At 38.8% G+C, this 21,576-nt stretch overlaps 1 protein-coding gene across 2 annotated transcripts in view; it reads right to left on the bottom strand.

Moving 5' to 3' along the window:
• Positions 1–21,576, bottom strand: part of LOC124545094 (protein suppressor of forked) — a 146,627-nt gene that overhangs the window by 6,056 nt on the left and 118,995 nt on the right. For both annotated transcript variants that reach the window (XM_047123906.1, XM_047123907.1), the window contains exons 9-14: positions 16,122–16,368; positions 15,962–16,031; positions 14,994–15,090; positions 14,818–14,906; positions 14,485–14,657; positions 9,878–10,012 (exon numbers count right to left, since the gene is read on the bottom strand). In XM_047123906.1, the coding sequence (XP_046979862.1) occupies positions 9,878–10,012; positions 14,485–14,657; positions 14,818–14,906; positions 14,994–15,090; positions 15,962–16,031; positions 16,122–16,368 (811 nt within the window). The remainder of the gene's footprint in view (positions 1–9,877; positions 10,013–14,484; positions 14,658–14,817; positions 14,907–14,993; positions 15,091–15,961; positions 16,032–16,121; positions 16,369–21,576) is intronic.

Raw genomic sequence — 21,576 nt, 5'->3', positions numbered from 1 at the left:
AAAAGTATTGTACTTCTCATCCATGCTGTCAGCACTGTACACTTCAATCCGATTCATGTCCAAGAAGTTTCCTAAAACAACCAATTTTTGCCTTACTGACTATCCTCTTGAACCCATATTTAGCAGACTGAATGTCCTAATCAGCTTTAACATTTAGCAAAAGGTTTGTTCATTAGACACATCTATAAAGGTAATACCAATGGCTGTCTTTGAGCCCTCAGCTATTCTAGTTGGATAATGAAGATATACAAGGTTGGCAAGAGCACTGCAGGTATCTGCAATCAAGCAATACACATTACAACAATTTCATGTACTTCTTCACCTTCCATTTCATGATTTCAGAAACAACTACCACTGGAGGAGAATCTCTTAGCAGTTTGTAGCAAAATAACTCAATATATTTCTTTCTGCCAATGAACAGTCTTTCAGAACTACCTTGTTATTCTAGTAGATACAAGTTCCCTGAGGATTTCACATCTTCCACACAAATTTTTCCCGAGGGGATGCAGCTTTACTGTATGGTTAAATGATGATGGCGTCCTCTTGGGTAAAATATTCTGAAGGTAAAATAGTCCCCCATTTGGATCTCCGGGCGGGGACTACTCAGGAGGACGTCGTTATCAGGAGAAAGAAAATTGGCGTTCTACGGATCGGAGCGTGGAATGTCAGATCCCTTAATCGGGCAGGTAGGTTAGAAAATTTAAAAAGGGAAATGGATAGGTTAAAGTTAGATATAGTGGGAATTAGTGAAGTTCGGTGGCAGGAGGAACAAGACTTTTGGTCAGGTGAATACAGGGTTATAAATACAAAATCAAATAGAGGTAATGCAGGAGTAGGTTTAATAATGAATAAAAAATAGGAGTGCAGGTAAGCTACTACAAACAGCATAGTGAACGCATTATTGTGGCCAAGATAGACACGAAGCCCGTGCCTACTACAATGGTACAAGTTTATATGCCAACTAGCTCTGCAGATGATGAAGAAATTGATGAAACGTATGATGAGATAAAATAAATTATTCAGGTAGTGAAGGGAGACGAAAATTTAATAGTCGTGGGTGACTGGAATTTGAGAGTAGGAAAAGGGAGAGAAGGAAACATAGTAGGTGAATATGGATTGGGGGAAGGAATGAAAGAGGAGGCCGCCTAGTTGAATTTTGCACAGAGCATAACTTAATCATAGCTAACACTTGGTTCAAGAATCATCAAAGAAGGTTGTATACCTGGAAGAATCCTGGAGATACTAGAAGGTATCAGATAGATTATATAATGGTAAGACAGAGATTTTGGAACCAGGTTTTAAATTGTAAGACATTTCCAGTGGCAGATGTGGACTCTGACCACAATCTATTGGTTATGAACTGTAGATTAAAACTGAAGAAACTGCAATAAAATGGGAATTTAAGGAGATGGGACCTGGATAAACTGAAAGAACCAGAGGTTGTACAGATTTTCAGAGAGAGCATAAGGGAACAATTGACAGGAATGGGGGAAAGAAATACAGTAGAAGAAGAATGGGTAGCTCTGAGGGATGAAGTAGTGAAGGCAGCAGAGGATCAAGTAGGTAAACAGACGAGGGCTAGTAGAAATCCTTGGGTAACAGAAGAAATATTGAATTTAATTGATGAAAGGAGAAAATATAAAAACACAGTAAATGGAGCAGGCAAAAGGGAATACAAACATCTCAAAAATGAGATCGACAGGACGTGCAAAATGGCTAAGCTGGGATGGCTAGAGGACAAATGTAAGGATGTAGAGGCTTATCTCACGAGGGGTAAGATAGATACTGCCTACAGGAAAATTAAAGAGACCTTTGGAGAAAAGAGAGCCACTTGTATGAATATCAAGAGCTCAGATGGAAACCCAGTTCAAAGCAAAGAAGGGAAAGCAGAAAGGTGGAAGGAGTATATAGAGGGTCTATACAAGGGCGATGTACTTGAGGACAATATTATGGAAATGGAAGAGGATGTAGATGAAGCTGAAATGGGAGATACAATACTGCGTGAAGAGTCTGACAGAGCACTGAAAGACCTGAGTCAAAACAAGGCCCCGGGAGTAGACAACATTCCATTGGAAGTACTGGCGGCCTTGGGAGAGCCAGTCCTGACAAAACTCTACCAGCTGGTGAGCAAGATATATGAGACAGGCGAAATACCCTCAGACTTCAAGAAGAATATAATAATTCTAATCCCAAAGAAAGCAGGTGTTGACAGATGTGAAAATTACTGAACTATCAGTTTAATAAGTCACAGCTGCAAAATACTAACGCGAATTCTTTACAAAAGAATGGAAAAACTGGTAGAGGCTGACCTCGGCAAAGATCAGTTTGGATTCCGCAGAAATGTTGGAACACTTGGGGCAATACTGACCCTGCAACTTATCGTAGAAAATAGATTAAGGAAAGGCAAACCTACATTTCTAGTATTTGTGGACTTAGAGAAAGCTTTTGACAATGCTGACTGGAATACTCTCTTTCAAATTTTTAAAGGTGGCAGGGGTGAAATACAGGGAGCGAAAGGCTATTTACAATTTGTACAGAAACCAGATGGCAGTTATAAGAGTCGAGGGGCATGAAAGGGAAGGAGCAGTTGGGAAGGGAGTGAGACAGGGTTGTAGCCTCTCCCCGATGCTATTCAATCTGTATATTGAGCAAGCAGTAAAGGAAACAAAAGAAAATCCATGGAGAAGAAATAAAAACACTGAGGTTCGCCGATGACATTGTAATTCTGTCAGAGACAGCAAAGGACTTGGAAGAGCAGCTGAACGGAATGGACAGTGTCTTGAAAGGAGGATATAAGATGAACATCAACAAAAGCAAAACGAGGATAATGGAATGTAGTCGAATTAAGTCAGGTGATGCTGAGGTAATCAGATTAGGAAATGAGACACTTAAAGTAGTAAAGGAGTTTTGCTATTTGGGGAGCAAAATAACTGACGATGGTCGAAGTAGAGAGGATATAAAATGTAGACTGACAATGGCAAGGAAAGCGTTTCTGAAGAAGAAAAATTTGTTAACATCGAGTATAGATTTAAGTGTCAGGAAGTCGTTTCTGAAAGTATTTGTATGGAGTGTAGCCATGTATGGAAGTGAAACATGGACGATAAATAGTTTGGACAAGAAGAGAATAGAAGCTTTCGAAATGTGGTGCTACAGAAGAATGCTGAAGACTAGATGGGTAGATCACATAACTAATGAGGAGGTATTGAACAGAATTGGGAAGAAGAGGAGTTTGTGGCACAACTTGACAACAAGAAGGGACCGGTTGGTAGGACACGTTCTGAGGCATCAAGGGATCAAAAATTTAGCATTTGAGGGCAGCGTGCAGGGTAAAAATCGTAGAGGGAGACCAGGAGATGAATACACTAAGCAGATTCAGAAGGATGTAGGTTGCAGTAAGTACTGGGAGATGAAGAAGCTTGCACAGGATAGAGTAGCATGGAGAGCTGCATCAAACCAGTCTCAGGACTGAAGACAACAACAACAACAACAACAACAACAACAACAACAGACAAATCATCACATTGTTGAGTATTTGGGGTATACTGAAATGTTGATCATCTTGCAAATTTATGCGCTGCATCTTAATAAATTCTCTCAAACAATTGTCAGGTTTCCAAGTGGAATATTTTGACAGCTATTTTAGTTCAAGAGAGCATAGTGTGCAAGTTGACTTGATTCAAAACAGAAAAAAACTCACTGTGGACAAAAACACACAAACCCTTGTTGGGACACTACATCACAAAAACAAAGATGTGGTCCGAACAAAGTAAGTTCAACAAAACTTGTGCTCCTCTATATGACCTACAACTGCATTCTATTTTGGTTTTTGGTATTTGGTAAGCAAAAGAGTCAGCAGCACCCCAACCCACCATAAGAGTGCATGAAAGATTACACTATCAGATGACTGTGGCAATGAACAGAGAATATCTACATCTCTACTGTGTGTTACAAAGAGTACTTTATGTAACATTATCATATCCCCATTTTTTTGTTTCATTTACAAACAGTATGCAGCAAATCCATACAAGTTTGAATTTTTTCGATATGCCCATCATGGTCAATTCCTAAAACACAACATGTCCCAGGGATACAACAGGAACACTCATTCAAAGCTAAAAAAGCATAGTAAATGTGGGCTCTAAAATGCATATGGCAAGAATTGTGAGCACTTGTTGAGGACAAAAGATGTGTTTCACTGTGACAAAGATAAAGATACAGTATAACCCCACTTTTATGTTCCAGGAATTATTGTGTTTCCGCCATTTACGACATTTTTTATCACTCCTGTCAAATTTCCTATGTCCACAATGTTAATTCACAATCGATTTTGCAGCAACATATTTATAATTTTCCCGCAATTAATGCTTTATGAAAAAATGTTCACGGAAAAAAAACTGACGTAAAATGACGCCAGCACGATGTTGGCCATCAAGTAGTGTTTACAAACATTATGTGGTTAAGTTCCTTGACACCAGGGTGCTCTACTTAGTGGACTTAAACTGGTAAATGTGTGAAAGTTGGAACAATTCGTGCTGTATCTCCTGCCGCTGTCAAACTCTACTCTGCATGGTGGCTGATAAGAGTAACTAGGTTTGTACAAATAAAGGTATCACGACCAATCACAACCATTTCCGAACTGTCTCTACAGCGCATGTGCAGTTTTGTGATTGTTGTGACTGTCATCACACCTCTGTTGAACCATATTTAGTGTGTTTCGGCTTTTGGCTGCTTGTAGCACTAGTTGACACCTTTATTCAGTTTGCATTGCTCAGATGCTTTTGGTTTAAACACAGCGCAAATTACGTATATTCGCATGCTGAGCAAAATGTGTTTCAAGGGTTCGTTCTTGTTACAGTTCAAGAGATGCAGAACAACACATATGCAAACACCACACAAAATACTTATGTAAATATTTGCACTTGATATCGAGAAAAAATTCTGGAAACACATTGTGCTAAGCATGAAAAAATATGTAACTGATGCAGTGTTTCATTATTTAAATAGTGAATGACAGTGATAGGTGTTCCAATAACATCAATGACAACGTATGAAATTGAGTCAAACATTTCTGCTTCCCAATTATCAGTTCCCGTTATATCGGCAGTTTTTTTAGATAATAAACCATTATTAGATTATAAACAAGTCCCTGACATTTTTCTTTAAGTCCCTTGAAAAGTATAAAAGAGGGGTTTCACTGTATATGCATTTTAGAGCTCATGTTTACTAGACTTTTTTGCTTCAAATGATAATTCGTGTCATACCCCTGTATATTGACCATTCTTCCTCGGACACACTGTATACATATGATATTGGAATTTTAACAACAAAACTCGGCATGATGTGCAATGCCTTTCTTTTAACATCTGCCACTGGATTTCGATGAGTATCTCTCTAACGCTTTCATGTTTCCTAAATCGGCAGTACTGCTCTACATTTGATCTTCTCTGTCTCCTGTATTAACGCTACCTGTTAAGGTGTAAAAATATCAAGATTGACATCAGAAGGTACCTGGTCTAAATGAGTTAACATATAGAGATAATAAAAGCAATGAGTACAGGCTGCTTAGCTATATTAAGTTTTGCAACAGTAACTTAATAGATTGCCTGTAACACAGGAAAGTCTAGCCACAAACGCAGTTGATGCAACATTCAAACTATTTAGGGTCTTTTGAGTTTCAAGAACAAATTCAAGAGCTTTGTTGGAGTATTTGTTCATACTGCCTCCTGTGATTAAATATTCCTTTATCATTACAGGGAAATACAGTGAAGATTCAAAGTAAATTTATGAATACTTCATTACAATCTGTCAACAAAACTAATCAATTTTTCAAAAATATAATGTAACTGGATAGATACGAAATCTACTCATGCATACACACACACACACACACACACACACACACACACACACACACACAAAGGTTAATCTTATTACAGATGTGTTGTTCTGCTGCTGCTGCTGCTGCTGCTGCTTAATGAGTAGATTTTGCGCCTATCCAGTTTCATTACATTCTGTGTTGTCTCAAGTTAATGTACACACAGCAAAAGCAGGAAACTTGTCCGTCTTTGGAAATATCCTGTATATTGATACATTAGTTATTTATTATAACTCTGTAAATAAATGTGCTGATTTTAATTTTCATTATTGTAGCTGCTATCAGAGTGGTGAACATTGCAGAAGCTGGGCAGTGAAAATATCCCCAATAAGAAAAGATGTATCACACAATATGTCATCCGTAGCATCATTCTGTCTGTCATGAGCTCTTCCTCATTGGTACTGAACATTTAGCATTGGTTTTAAGGTTCATGCATGCATGCAAAAAATCACAACAAATATAACACAAAGAAATTAGTGAGGTAGTCTTCCAAGTACATTAATTTTACAAGAAAGAAACAGCAACTATGTCCTCACATACTGGATTTGGTCATGAGTGGATGCAGTATTACAGTGCCGATTCCAGTTTTCACTTGGAGAAAGGGTAATTGTATGACCCAGAATTGTTGGATTTGAAGACCAATTTCCTTCTCTACAGTTGCACGATAGCTGCAAAATGCTGGATCCTGGCTGGCATTGGCAGTAGTCTTTGCTACATGTTCTGCTATAAAACTTCCTGGCAGATAAAAACTGTGTGCCGGACCGAGACTCGAACTCGGGACCTTTGCTTTTCGCGGGCAAGTGCTCTACCAACTGAGCTACCCAAGCACAACTCATGCCCCGTCCTCACAGCTTTACTTCTGCCAGTATCTCATCTCCTACCTTCCAAACATTATGTTCTGCTATAGTCTGAGCAGTGTCTCTGGATGCTATTTGGAGACACCCATTTCAGCACTGCTGCTATTGGTTAACAACTGTGTTTACCAGAAATCATCGTGATGGGTTCCCATACTTCTGTAGAACAAGTGGAACAGTTTATGAAGTCCAGGAACACTTTCCACGATCTTTGCTTGCTCTCCTTAATTATACGTTGAACCTTGGCTCTCACAACTCTAAAGGCTGTGAGGTTGTTGGCTGTTGAGGGGCATTTAAACTGTTGAAAAGCCACAGAAGGCCTGTCCTGGATTCCTGAATGACACTCATCATCACTCCAACAAGGTATTGGTTGCCTTATAATATTACCTGAAGACTTTGGGATAGATAAGTCAGTGGCACGTTGGATGGTCATGTAATGTAGTCCGCCCATTGCTGGACATTGTTGCGGTGTTCAAACACAGCGAGCTGTCTGAACAATGTCCAGTTAGCCATGATGACCATCCATTTTTGTGGCTTCTGTTTACGTAATGGTGGAAGCGGAGAAGGAAGTGGTCACTGGAATGAAAGCCACCAATAACTTCCCACCGAACAGTGTCTGCGAAGGCTGGATAGTAGAAACAGAGGATGATGGGTAAGAATGACTCAGTTATCAGCACAGAAATGAATGGGAGTACCTGTGTTGAGTATGCACAGCTCCTGAAATGTCATGACAGTCTCCAAAACCTGGTCCTGAAGGCAAGTAGAGGTAGAGCTCCACAAGACATGATGGGCATTGAAGTGTGCCAGTAGAAGAAATCGTCGGGGATTTGTTCCATAAGATCTGTGAGAACCTCAGAGTCTACGGCACCTTGCAGAGGTTAATAAAGTGAGCAAACAGCAATCCTCCAACACACCTGAAATTCAACTGCAACTGCTTGCAGGTCAGCAGCCAGGGGGAGAGCAGAAGAGTGGTGCACATTATTGACAAACACAGTAATCCCTCAATTGGCCCTTTCCCCCGTCACGCCTTCCAGGCAATAGAGCATATAGCCCAGTAGTAGCGGGGCATCAGATGTTTTAAAATGAGTTTCCTGCAAAAGCAAGCATTGGAGGCACTACTGTGCTAGGAGTTTCAGTTCCCCCACACCCGCCCTGAATCTATTAAAGTTCCACTGTAGGATGGGAAGCATCTATCATGGGGGTAGAATTTTCATCCTGATTTTTTGCCATGGAGGGGAGCCTATAAAGAGTGAAGGCTCTGCCTTGGAGGGAGAAGATTGCCCAGTGCGACATCAAGGTCCATTGCCTCTGAGCAAGATTTGAGAAAGACATCACACAAGATGTCAACATCACTGGACTGTGTACGTCCCATCTCAGTCAGTGGGCAATTCTTTGTCTCCGACTTTGATTTTTTGATCTGAGGTGGTTTCACTGCCACAAATGAGGAAGTGGTAATGGCAGCAATAGACAGTGGACCAGATGGAATCATTGGAGGGAGGGGAAAGGAGTCCTGCAACAACAGCAACATGGCCTTTTCTGAAGTTCTGAGGAGAGGTACATGCTTTGACATAACTGCAGCAGCAGCAGCAAAGGTGCATTGTGCTGACACCAGCGACCTGCTTTTGCATAGCAGCATCGGCTTTCTGCATTGGTTGTTTAAGAATCTAAGCGAAGGAGGTAGCAAACATTGGGGGCAGTTCACCTTATACATCTTTTTGGCCTCAATATACAGGATGTGCCTCATAGTCTTAAGCTCTTGTATCTTCCGTTCTTCAAGATATATGCTGCAGTCCCAACCAACAGGGTTAGCCCTAGAGCAATACACACACTTCATAGGAGATGAACAAGCGACTCCTTCATGGACGGCCTTACCACATTTAAAACAAATGGTTCCTCTGTGACACCCAAGAGCAGTATGGCCAAAACAATGCATTGAAACAATGCATTGAGCTGGGGACATAAACCCTTGGAAGGAACTCCCGAGTCAAGAGAACTGGCTACACAAGCCCTCTTGTTTGATTGGATGCCAGGCACTAACTGTAGCTTACCCTTTCTGCTGGGAGGAAGAGGAGAGAATTTTGAGGATTCTATCATGGTCCCACGAACAGCTTCGGAAATAAAAGTCCACCTACACAGAGCTGCACATGTCTAGGTAGGCTTTATACAACTGAGGTGTCGCAGGTTCCCCAGAGGTTGGACGCTAACAACTGTTCCACCTCAACAGCCATGCACCTCATCAGCACACCTTGAGACTGAAGTAGTAGTAGTAGTAGTAGTAGTAGTAGTTTTTTTTTCCCAAGGTCAACCCAATATGCCCATTCCCTGTGGCACACAATGTTACATCTTCACACCACACAGTATTCGCTGAAGCATGCCCACATCTCGCAGTGACAGAGGATTGGTGACACTTACCAGTCCCAGCTCAGGAACCCGGGGTCACTAGCTCATACCCAGACCCAGAAAACAAATGCTGACTCTCTTGGGGCATAGCAATACATACTGCTGCAACTAGTAATCCTGTAACTGTGTTAACACAGGAACCTTGGCAAACATACTGGTTAGATTACAGTACATACTTTTTTCAATTTTACACTTCTGTCGTACAATGGTAGTTAACTGATGCTAAACAGCAAAATTCTCAATAACATTATAGAACGGTATTTTATTCATCTATTTCACTATCTTACTACTACACCACAATGTTTACATGGTCACAAATATACCAAATTTGGAATGGTCTTCCCTGTTTTTTAATTTTCATGGAGATACAACATCTGATAATGTTCCTGTTCAAAATTTATATAATTACTGGAAAGAGCAAAATACTTCAATTTTGATTTATCAAAAACTGACATGCTGAACAATGAGTTTATTAATATGTCTGGATCATGACAAACCTCATTTATGAGAGGGACAAACATTCATGTTCATTCTTTCAACCATTTTCATACACCTAAATCCAGGTAGATGCTAGTAGAGTACCAGCAACAGACACTGAACTTGTTGTTGTTGTTGTTATACGAAATATTTTTTTACATATACTCACATGGTGCGTGTACTGTTACAAATGTAAAAGTCAAGTCCTACTATATTAAACAAGTTCAGTCCAACTGTTAAACTTCCGAATTTCTCATTTGCAAGTACTTACGGTTGTCAGGCAGCTGTATCTTGTTGAAGACCTCCAATAACAAATCAACAGCAACAAATGGTCCCCGAAAGCACCCCGGTGGTGGAAGTAAGGTGCACAGCTGTGCAGCTGCTGGAGGGATCGGGAATACACCACCTACAAGATAAAGCATGAAACTAAGTATTTAAATCACTAACATTATGGAAATACTACACTCTACAATTCCACGTCTCAACATTGATTCTGCATCGCCATCAAAGAAAACTCTCTTTTTATCAAACCTGCAGTTCGGTATGTGTTTTTTTTTTTTTTGCAAGTTTCCATATGCAATTCATAGCTATATCCCCAGTAAAAGCAGTTGTTACAGTTTCTGACCTCAACAGCTTCTTTGACAACAGAATCCCAGTAGTTAAATACATGGGTTATGGCACAAAAGTACTTCCTGGGATTCTATTATCAAAAAAGCCAATGTGATCAGAATACAGAACAATAGCTGTAACTGAAACAGCAGTATAACCTTTGAGGTGCACCAGAATGAGCATTAGATACTGTAAGACTACAAAGAAATAAGTTGAGTTATCCATCGCATAATGGGATCTTTATCACTACTTATGACCCTCCATCAGACATCGACATAATCTCTGGTAACATATGGATGTCTCCATGACATAATTCAGCCAATACAATACAGAGGTATCATTTGGCCTATTAATATGACAGTTAACTCTTGATGATGATAGAGGAGATCAATGAACGCCTGATTTTACAAAATATTCCAAAAAGACAAGCAGGCTGAGAAATATTCTAACAAGAAGATAGCTTATGGTGTTCTTAATGGAGGTCTTCTCACAAAAGCCAGAAAATTCCATTACATGATGAAAATTGGGGATTTTTTGTGTGAAAATAGGACAGAAAACTAAAGAGTGATTTTTCTGTAAGAACTTTCAGAGATGATGCCAGGAAAGACAAAAAGCTAAAAACGAAACTGCCTACAACGAAGAAATTTCATGGGCTGTGATGGTTCCAAACCATTTTTTAATTGCAAGTGGTCGCAGACTTGTAAGATAAAGAGTAAAAATACACAATACTAGAAAGGAATATTCTCATTATAGTGAGGTGATACAAATAATCATTTCACCTGCCATCTGGAAAATGCTGAAAGAATGTGTTCACAGAATAATAGGGTGGGCTCCAAAAAACGAATTAACAACAAATGAGCATAAAAGGGCATATGTTGGGAGGGGGATCAAACTCAGCTCTAAATACTGTTTCACAGTTTGATTGCAGACCAGACATTGAGTGCATGTAATAGCACAGCTTACAGTACCTGAAGATAACAACTTGTTTAGTTATTGAAATATCATGCCAAAAAATGGAATTAACAACTTGGGAAAAATATATCTAAAAACACAGATGATGTGACTTACAGAACGAAAGTGCTGGCAGGTCGATAGACACACAAACAAACACAAACATACACATGAAATTCAAGCTTTCGCAACAAACTGTTGCCTCATCAGGAAAGAGGGAAAGACGAGAGGATGTGGGTTTTAAGGGAGAGGGTAAGGAGTCATTCCAATCCCGGGAGCGGAAAGACTTACCTTAGGGGGAAAAAAGGACAGGTATACACTCGCGCACAGACACACATATCCATCCGCACATACACATGTGTGTGTGTGTGTGTGTGTGTGTGTGTGTGTGTGTGTGTGAAGAAGGCATTAGCTGAAAGCTCATCTTTTCGTTATACTTGTCTGCTAATTAACATGTCATCTTTGCAGTGTGTAAATATCTATCCTTTTTTGTTGACTTCAACAGAGCTATTTGAAAAAAATAAATAAATAAATAAATAAAATTACTTTTAGGACATTCTTTTATATTCTGCTCCGTATAGCCCCTGTGTGCAGACAATAGCATTTTTACATCTTTTTAAAACAACACCTTTCATGTTCTACACGTTCTGCATGCCCTCAAACAATTTAGTACAGACTTCATTAACATGCTATTAAGATATATGTAATATCTACATCTGTATCTATGTGTATACTATGCAAAATCACTGCATGTATGGTCAAGGATAACTTATGCTTCCAAACAATGGAAAATCCAGGATATAATAATGACAATATTGTTGTCATTGTTGTGGTCTTTAGTCCAGAGATCTCCATGCTACTCAATCCTGTGCAAGCTGCTTCATCTCCAGGTAACTACTGTCACCTAAATCCTTCTGCATCTGCTCAGTGTATTCATCTCTTGGTCTCCCTGTATGATTTTTACCCTCCACGCTGCCCTCCAATACTAAATTGGTGATCCATTGATGCCTCAGAACATGTCTTACCAAACAATCCCCTCTTCTCACCAAGTTGCGCCACAAATTCCTCTTCTCCCCAATTCGATTCACTACATCCTCATTAGTTATGTGATCTACCCATATAATATTCAGCATTCTTCTCTAGCACCACATTCTGAAAGCTTCTATTCTCTTCTTGTCTAAACTATTTATCGACCATGTTTCACATCCATACATAACTACACTCCATACAAATACTTTCAGAAAAAGGCTTCCTGGCACTTAATCTATACTCAATGTTAACAAATTTCTCTTCAGAAAGACTTTCCTTGCCATTGCCAGCTACAGTTTATATTCTCTCTACTTTGCCCATCATCAGTTATTTTGCTCCTCAAATAGCCGAACTCGTCTACTACTTTAAGTGCTTCATTTCCTAATGTAATTCCCTCAGTATCACCTGATTTAATTAGGCTACATTCCGTTATCCTCATTTTGCTTTTGTTAATGTTCATCTTATATCCTCCTTTCAAGACACTCCATTCTGTTCAACTGCTCTTCCAGGTCCTTTGCTGTCTCCGACAGGATTACAATGTCATCGGCAAACCTCAAAGTTTTTATTTCTTCTCCATGGATTTGATTTCTACTCCAAATTTTTCTTTTGTTTCCTTTACTGCTTGCCCCTGTCTCACGCCCTTCCCAACTACAACTTCCCTTTCATGCCCCTTGACTCTTATAATTGCCATCTGGTTTCTGTACAAATTGTAAATAGCCTTTCGATACCTGTATTTTGCCTCTGCCACCTTCAGAATTTGAAAGAGAGTATTCCAGTCATCACTGACAAAAGCTTTCCCTAAGTTTGCAAATGTTAGAAATGTAGGTTTGCCTTTCCTTAATCTATCTTCTAAGATAATTCATAGGGTCAGTATTGCTTCACGTGTTCCAACATTTCCATGGAATACAAATTGATCTTCTCCAAGATTGGCTTCTGCCAATTTTTCCATTCGTCTGTAAAGAATTCATGCTAGTATTTTGCAGCCGTGACAAGTTGTTCTGATAGTTCGGTAATTTTCACACCTGTCAACATCTGCTTTCTTTGGGATTGGAATTATTATATTCTTTTTGAAGTATGAGGGTATTTCAGCTGACTCATACATCTTGCTCACCAGATGGTAAAGTTTTGTCAGGGCTGGTTCTCCCAAGGCAGTCAGTAGTTCTAATGGAATGTTGTCTACACCCGGGACCTTGTTTCGACTTAGATCTTTCAGTGCTCTGTCAAGTTCTTCATGCAGTATCATATCTCCCATTTCATCTTCATCTTCATCCTCTTCCATTTCCGTAATATTGCCCTCAAGTACATCGCCCTTGTATAGAACTTCTATATACTCCTTCCACCTTTCTGGTTTCCTTTTTTTGCTTTAATCTGGTTTTCCATCTGAGCTCTTGATATTCATACAAGTGATTCTCTTTTCTCCAAAGGTATCTTTAATTTTCTTGCAGGCAGTATCTATCTTACCCATAGCGATATATGCTTCTACATCCTTACATTTGTCCTCTAACCATCCCAGCTTAGCCAATTTGCACTTCCTGTCAATCTCATTTTTGAGACATTTGTATTCTTTTTTGCCTGCTTCATTGACTGCATTTTTATACTTTCTCCCTTCATCAATTAAATTCAGTATCTCTTCTGTTAGCCAAGGATTTCTACTAGCCCTCACCTTTTTGCTTACTTGATTCTCTGCTGCCCTCACTATTTCATCTCTCAAAGCTACCCATTCTTCTTCTACTGCATTTTTTTCACCCGTTCTTGTCAATCGTTTCCTAATGCTCTCTCTGAAACTCTGTACAACCTCTGGTTCTTTTAGTTTATCCAGGTCCCATCTCCTTAAATTCCCACCTTTTTGCAGTTTCTTCAGTTTTAATCTACAATGACAATATTATGAAAAGGATACATTGTTGCTCACCATAAAGTGGAGATGTTGAGTCACAGATAGGCACAACAACAAAAAAAAGACTTTCAAACAAGTTAGCTTTTGGTCAAAGAGGCCTTCTTAATCAGACAAACACCCCCCCCCCCCCCCCCCCGCGCACACACACACGTGCAAACAAAACTCACACACACCTGACCACTGTCTCTGACTGCCGAGGTGCCGAGGGAAGGCTTACTATCTGACCTTGGCAGGCAGATATAGGTGTGTGAGAGTTGCATTTGTTTTTTTTTTTTTTACTTTGAGTTAAACTGCATGTTAACAATGTATCCAAAAATACCAGCTTGTAGAAAGAATTCATTACTTTACTAAAGATACATTTACAAATATCGCAAAAACACAGTCTCCTTAATTACCAGGTACAGGATGATCACCAGGTATGGTATTAGCTTTAGGTTTGTAAGGTATCATCTGTGAGACATCTGGCCGAGGAACTTTGGCAGCTTCGTCTTCATCTAAAGCTGAGCAGGCAGCCAGAGGGTGAAACGCTCTTGATGCTGTGCTCGCAACTTCATTATATCCTATTGCTCTATAAGAAAAAATAAACAGTTTGAGCACTGGTTAACAGATTAAGGATGTGGATTAACTAAGTATTTTCTAGAGGGAAGCAGACACAATGTTTTAGAGTTCACCAATGTTCAACACAACACACACTTCTACATTTTTCTTTAGATGCAATAAATACTTACTTTAGTTCACCTGGAGTACATGGATACAAATCAAGGAATTTGTATCTATCCACCAGCTGAGCTGTTTCCTTTCCTTGAAATTCTTTTATCTGCAAAGAAGAAAAAACAGTAATGCTTAAACACAACATTTCTTATTCGTAACTGTATATTTTATGTTGTTCAATGAAAATACTAACCTGACTGAGAACAGCACTTCGCCTCTTTTCAACTTTAACAATACTTGCGAGGTCTCCAATATTTGATTCAAATTCAAGAAAACGATTCCAGATTTCACTGTAAATTAACATCTCACAGTCAGTATGAAACAACTGCTCAAATTATATGGCTGAGAAAGAAAGTTAGATATGCTACATATCACAACTCTGAAATCACCTGACACCTTCAAAATGAAAAATTGGATTTAAAATTTATCAACACAAAAAAATATTAGATAGACATTTATAATGCCTGAAGTGCTTAAATGGCTTTTACTTATCTTCTTCAAATTAAATTACACACAAAACATTTGCATACAGTCCCAAATTTATATTTATTATTCTATGGTGCATTTCAGGGCACAGTAACTCATTTTCGTATGGCTAACAATTCTGTTTTTCTTGTATGATTGGTGATTATAAAAATACAGAAGAATGCTGCAAGATGCGTATTTATTCCAGAATGAAAATACAAAAATTTGTTTCTTTTTTTCAAGAAAATTATAATGCAAGATAGACAATATTAAAGTAGCAAAGAAACACACTGTACACCGTTGCGAAACTTCGTGACAGAGTTAAACTGTAAATCGTGCCAGAGTAGCTCCTTCGAATTTTATTTCAGCACACAGCTTTAATTTCTATAACAGCACGCAATCCATTGTAAAGTAAATTATTAAAACTAAAAACAGGCTGAGGACAACCCATTATTCCATAATATCCCTTATTCCAGGAGAGGTAGTCTGATAAGCTATGTATGCATGCATGAGAGTTCTGTGAGATGTGGGAAGTGGGAGGGAGGTACTAACAGAATTGAACTTGCAAGGGTGGGTTTCATGTTATGGCTGGATAATTCACCCATTAAGAGCTCAGTCATGTTTTGTAAAACTCTTAAGACATTTCCAGGGTACATAATAACAGGAAAATAATATTAAAATACAATTTATACTTACACAGACTTTTCAGGCTCTAAGCTACCAGATGACAGTACTCTTTCAAATAGAACTCTTGTGTTGTTATCCTCTGAAATAATAATGAAACAAAAGGAAAAAAATTAACTGAATCCACTGGTGATGGGGTAAACGGTATGAACAATATTTAAATGGAACTCACCATTTAAGTGGGAAAGATAGTCAATATAGCACAGTATATAATCAGGGTTATCCGAAAACTTCTTTAGGCCTAGTTCAAATATTCTGAAAGCAATATTCTTGTCCTTGCTGCAATAATATTCCATCAATGCAGCAGCTACAAAAACGTGGAACCTAGAGCGTGAATCTTCCCTCGCTCTCTTGAACACTGTGCGAGCAGATTTTATTCCTTCAGCACGTCGAGCAAACTTCATGTACTGCACATAGGCCTAGAAAAGTTGAAGATATAGCATAAATTTTAAATGTAAGAGCAATGACACAAGCATGTATACCAGCAGTCATTATCACAGCATTAGCTTTCGTCATTCCTGCAATATTTATGTTTCAAAATTTCATTTACTGGCCCAAAGAAAACAAACTACAAACTTCTTGGCCATAACTTAGTGCCCCAATCGATGTTAGTTACAAATAGAAATTCCTAAATAAGTAATTACAAGTGAATAATTAAAGGTAGTACAACTGATAAAAGTTTCTACATTTTCAGACAAATGAGGATAACATCTTCATGAGTAGCTAAAGTAATATACGTAGTGAAGTCCATCCTATGAGATAATGTCCAAGTTAACACTTTCAACTTCAATAGCAGAAGATCCTCTTAGAAAAGAGATACATCTGTTGCAGAGTTGTTGAGGACAAGCTTGGAAAAAAGATGCATATTCAGAAGGTGGTAATATAATGTGATGGGACACACTTAATCAGCAATGAATTACAAATATTGTAAAGGAGGAAGGGGAGAGAGGACACACACACACACACACACACACACACACACACACACAGACGGAGAGAGAGAGAGAGAGAGAGAGAGAGAGAGAGAGATATGACAAATAAGGGCGTAGCAGATGGAGAAAAAAGGGGAAAAGGGGAGGGGGAGAGGACTGAGGAGAAGAAAACACCGACAGCTACTATTGCTAGAGTGCCCACTTCCTGTAGAGTCAGTATATTAAATGTCATCAGTTTGCATGCCAGTCACAACTACTATAATCTAAAGACTCAGCTACATAAAGTATGAAGAAAAGAAGTGCTCAAATAAATCAGAAAAGAAATTGCACAACAGACATCAAAAGTGGTATTTCATTTTTTTTAGTTTGTACTCCAAGAAACAATGCGGCTCAAGGTGTGACCTTTCATCTAATTCCCCACAAACAATATCCGCTGATAGCTTTATTTTTCTTGAAACCACAGCGTTTACTGGGCAGAGACTGCTCTCACGACAGGGAGAACGGTATTTTTAAACCACAGTGGCAAGTTGTAGACCCAAATCCAAAATACAATGTTAAATAAAAAGTAGGGGACAAACTGAATGGCTGTTGGGACAAATGTGATACCAGCCAAGCTAATAATTACACTCACTTGCAAAAACAACTGTGCACCATCAAACAACTACACTGTAGACGAACAGGAAATAATGACATTGTGAAATATTTGCAGTATTTAACTTCAAAAATTAATCAGTTATTGCAAATATGTTACAGCTTAATGACAGAATTAATATTATGAAATATCACCTGCATCAAGATGATATACAGAGGGGTTCGGGAAAAGGTAGACACTCTTTGATGGTCAATAATAATAGAACAAAATGACATACTGTTACAATTCCTGCACGAGGGGAAGGTTATTTTGTGTGTTCAAAGCACACCTTATTAGCAGCCAAACAACATCAATGCCACTGAACTGTTGAGAGAACGACAGCTGTCAGTGTTGCTGGTGTGACAGCGGCACAGGACGCCAGCCACACAGGACGCAATGACAGTTTCTCGTAGCTCATTCAGTGTAGCTGGCTTCCGTTGACGAATTTCATTTTCCAAAGTCCACTATAGGTAGCAATAAAGAGGTGTAAAGTCTGGAGACCATGGTGAACACTCAAGAGCTCCTCTCCAAACTATCTATCTTCCAGGTAGATTTTCATCCACGCAGGATGTGATAACTTTCTGGTACAGAGGTGGAGCACCATTTTGTTGTAGGTAAAAAATCTTTCATTTACAAACACCACTCGAATGGGAGGTAAAAATCAATGTTTGCAGCATATGAAAATACACCTCACCAGTTACAGTACCTTCAAGTACGAATGGGCCAATCAAACCATGCGATGACAGACCAGACCACACATTAACACACGGTAGATTGAAATGTTTGTCCATGTGAATGTGAGGATTTTCAGGAGCCCCATACATGTAGCTGTGGCAGTTTACAGTACCATTCAGATTGAATTGTGCCTCATCAGATCAGAGAACCATCCTTGCAAACTGTTCATCCTCACGAAACATGCCTGCACACCACTCGCAGCACTCCAATCCTTTGGTCTGGGCCACCTTCGTTCACACTGTGCAGCAATCCTAGAATCTACACTTTCCACTTTACAGCCTTCAGAATTTGTCATCTGCTTGATCAGCTTATCCCACTTTCACGTGCACCTCGCTTCACAGATTTTTGAGGTGACCTAGTAAAATGTTGCAACGCAGCAGCACTGAAAGCTGACTTGCTGATGTTTTTGGTCAGCCAGACCCTTACGCACATCCTGAACAGTACTGTTGCCTTCAAGCTTATACCAAATGCCATACATTGATGTACATGTTGATGGCTGAGTTCTGTACACATTATGCCATTGCCATTGTACCTCCATCATGTTTTCATACCTCCAGCATCACTTCAATACGGCCTTGCATTGCTCAAACGATAACCTTACTTCATTCATTGCTGTGCTGTCATCTGCTGGAAAATCTGTACCACAATCTGTTGAGAAAATTATGGCCTATGCTACCGTGCAAAATTACAGCAATATGTTGTTTCGTTCCATTGATATTTACTATGAAAGAGTCTTCAACATGGGGGTTGTAATCCCCCCCCCCCCCCCCCCCTCCTTCCTAATTCCCTGTATGGTCCACATTAGTCTTTTATGAAGATTTGAGAGGGGCAAAGATTACAATAAACTTTCTAGCTCACTTAGCTTATCATGTAGAGCTGGCTCCAGTTCTTCTTTTCTATGGATCTGATTCTTGAAGCTGAAAATGTTACATCCTAGGTCATCACTGTTGGATTGATCTAAATAAATTTGAAGATTGCTGTTGCAGAATTTTTGTTTTTACGTAAATTTATTTTCTCAAATTTTAGTATATCATACAGTCTTTTGATTTTCTCATTTACAAGGGCGAAATTACATTGAAACTTCCTGACAGATCAAAACTGTGAGGACAGGTCATGAGTCGTGCTTGGGTAGCTCAGTTCGTCGAGCACTTGCCTGCGAAAGGCAAAGTTCCCGAGTTCGAGCCTCGGTCCGGCACACAGTTTTAATGTCAGGAAATTTCATATCAGCGCACACTCGGCCGCAGAGTGAAAATCTCATTCTGAAATTACATTGTTTGCACAAAATACAAAAATACTTCTGATCATATCAGAGACATGCTTACGACTCTGACACTCTGCAGGAATATCCACATTCTAAAGGGTTAACAATTTTTCTTAACAAATGAATTTCTACTAGTTTGTTACATTATGGCTTTTGATTATTATTTCATAAATGAATCCAGAAATAACCATAGTAACCAATACAGTACTGTGTAATTAATAATATAAATTTTAAGTGTGTAAATTGTTTGTAATTTCAAATGTTTCTAAAAAAAATTATTTTAAGTATACATTCAGAACTAGTAGTTATCAATTATGACACTGAGCCTAAAACACTTTATAAAGTAATTCATTTTCATAAACTTTAGCTTTAAATATAAGATACTGTGTAAAATTAAAGTTTTCAGAAAAGCAATTGAAATAATAGTGATCTGCCCAAAATTCAAAAAATAATACTGTTATCGAAAACTACTGTTGAGGAAAGGTAATGCTAGAGGAGAATGTCCTGTTACACGGCGAATCAGCTACTGTATAAATTTTAAGAGGTTGAAAACAATCAGACAATCAGTTGCAAACCAATGGTTTATTTAGCCCTTGACCTAGGTTTTGATATTTCTAAAAGTATCTTCTTTAGAAGGAATTGACCCTAAAAATGTATATAATGGTTACAAACTATTTTTACATACATATCTAAATATTAATAACAGAAAAATATTTATGAGGTAAATTTGTTACATCACATGGTGGTAAATTACATTACCTGAAGCTGAGTGGCTCTTGTCATATATAAAATTGATATAAAAACCAGAAACATCACATGCCATGGCTTAAGACAGCAGCCAGATTAATTATATTCAGCATATGTCAGAATAAATGCAGAAATGTAATGCTCTTGTCAACATAAAATTAAAACAGGAGTACAAAGAACTGACTTTGTAACCTGCCATCGGTGGACTTGTGTAATATACATTTCTGCCACTAGGTGGGAATAGTGCAACTCATCGCCAATTCAGTGCTGCCTGTGTTGTCGACCTGGCTTGTTCTGTTCATTTACAGTAATTGTTTTCACTGGCACTGTTTCCATCTTGTTTCATTTTTATGGTGGCAACTTTAAGTGAACAACACGCAGTTTTGAAATTTTGTTTCCTACTCTGTAAAAATGCTGCTGAAACTGTTTTAATCTTGAAAACAGCTTACCAAGATGATACTACGGGGAAAGTGTACAAGTGGTTTGCTCAATTTAAAAACGGCGACATGTTGGTTGATGACAAACCTCATTCTGGACATCCATCAACTGCCCAAATCGAGGAAAATATTGAAAAAATTCGAGAGCTTGTGCTCACACACTGTCAACAGACAACTGATTAACTGTCAAAGAAATTTTAAGAAGATGGTGCAACAGTGTTTGTCAAAAAGGACCCAATTTGCAGAGACAGAAGACTGGTCCTTCCACCACGAAAACACACCTGCACACACAGCCATCTCTGTTATGTAGTTTTTGGTTAAAACTGGCACGGTTCTGCTGCACCTTATTTGCCTGACCTGGCTCCATGCGAATTTTTCTTGTTAGCAGGCATGAAAGGACACTGATTTGACTACATTGAGAAAGTCAATGGAAAAAATCGGAAGGAGATGTCAGTTGTTTCTAGAGATGACTACAAAAAATGTTTTGAACAGTGGAGGCACAGTGCGAGAAATGTATTAATTGTTACGGAGAGTATTTTGACAAGGATAAGACTGCATTGGAAACAATTTGAAAACATATAGCTTTAAAAAAAAAAATTTTTTTGGTACCCCCTCATATATTCGTTTTTAGGACTCACTCCTGAAGAAGAATATATTTTTAGAAACATCAAAAACTAGATCAAGGGCTAAATGAACTTTGGTTTGCAACTGGTTGGCTAATTTTTTCGACCTCTTTGATCAAAATGTGTGTACATTTTCCTGGACCCCTCTGTATAACTGAACAAGATGGTGTAAGGAACAGATTTGTTTGATGTTCTCTGAGAAAACAGTGTGCTACAAATCTAGACAGACATTGGAATTGGTGCTCTAATTCTCTAGCACAG

This window comes from Schistocerca americana, chromosome 8, assembly GCF_021461395.2.
Source record: "Schistocerca americana isolate TAMUIC-IGC-003095 chromosome 8, iqSchAmer2.1, whole genome shotgun sequence".
NCBI lineage: Eukaryota > Metazoa > Arthropoda > Insecta > Orthoptera > Acrididae > Schistocerca > Schistocerca americana.
The sequence above is the reverse complement of the archived record's forward strand: the minus strand, read 5'-3'. Positions and strand labels throughout refer to the sequence as shown.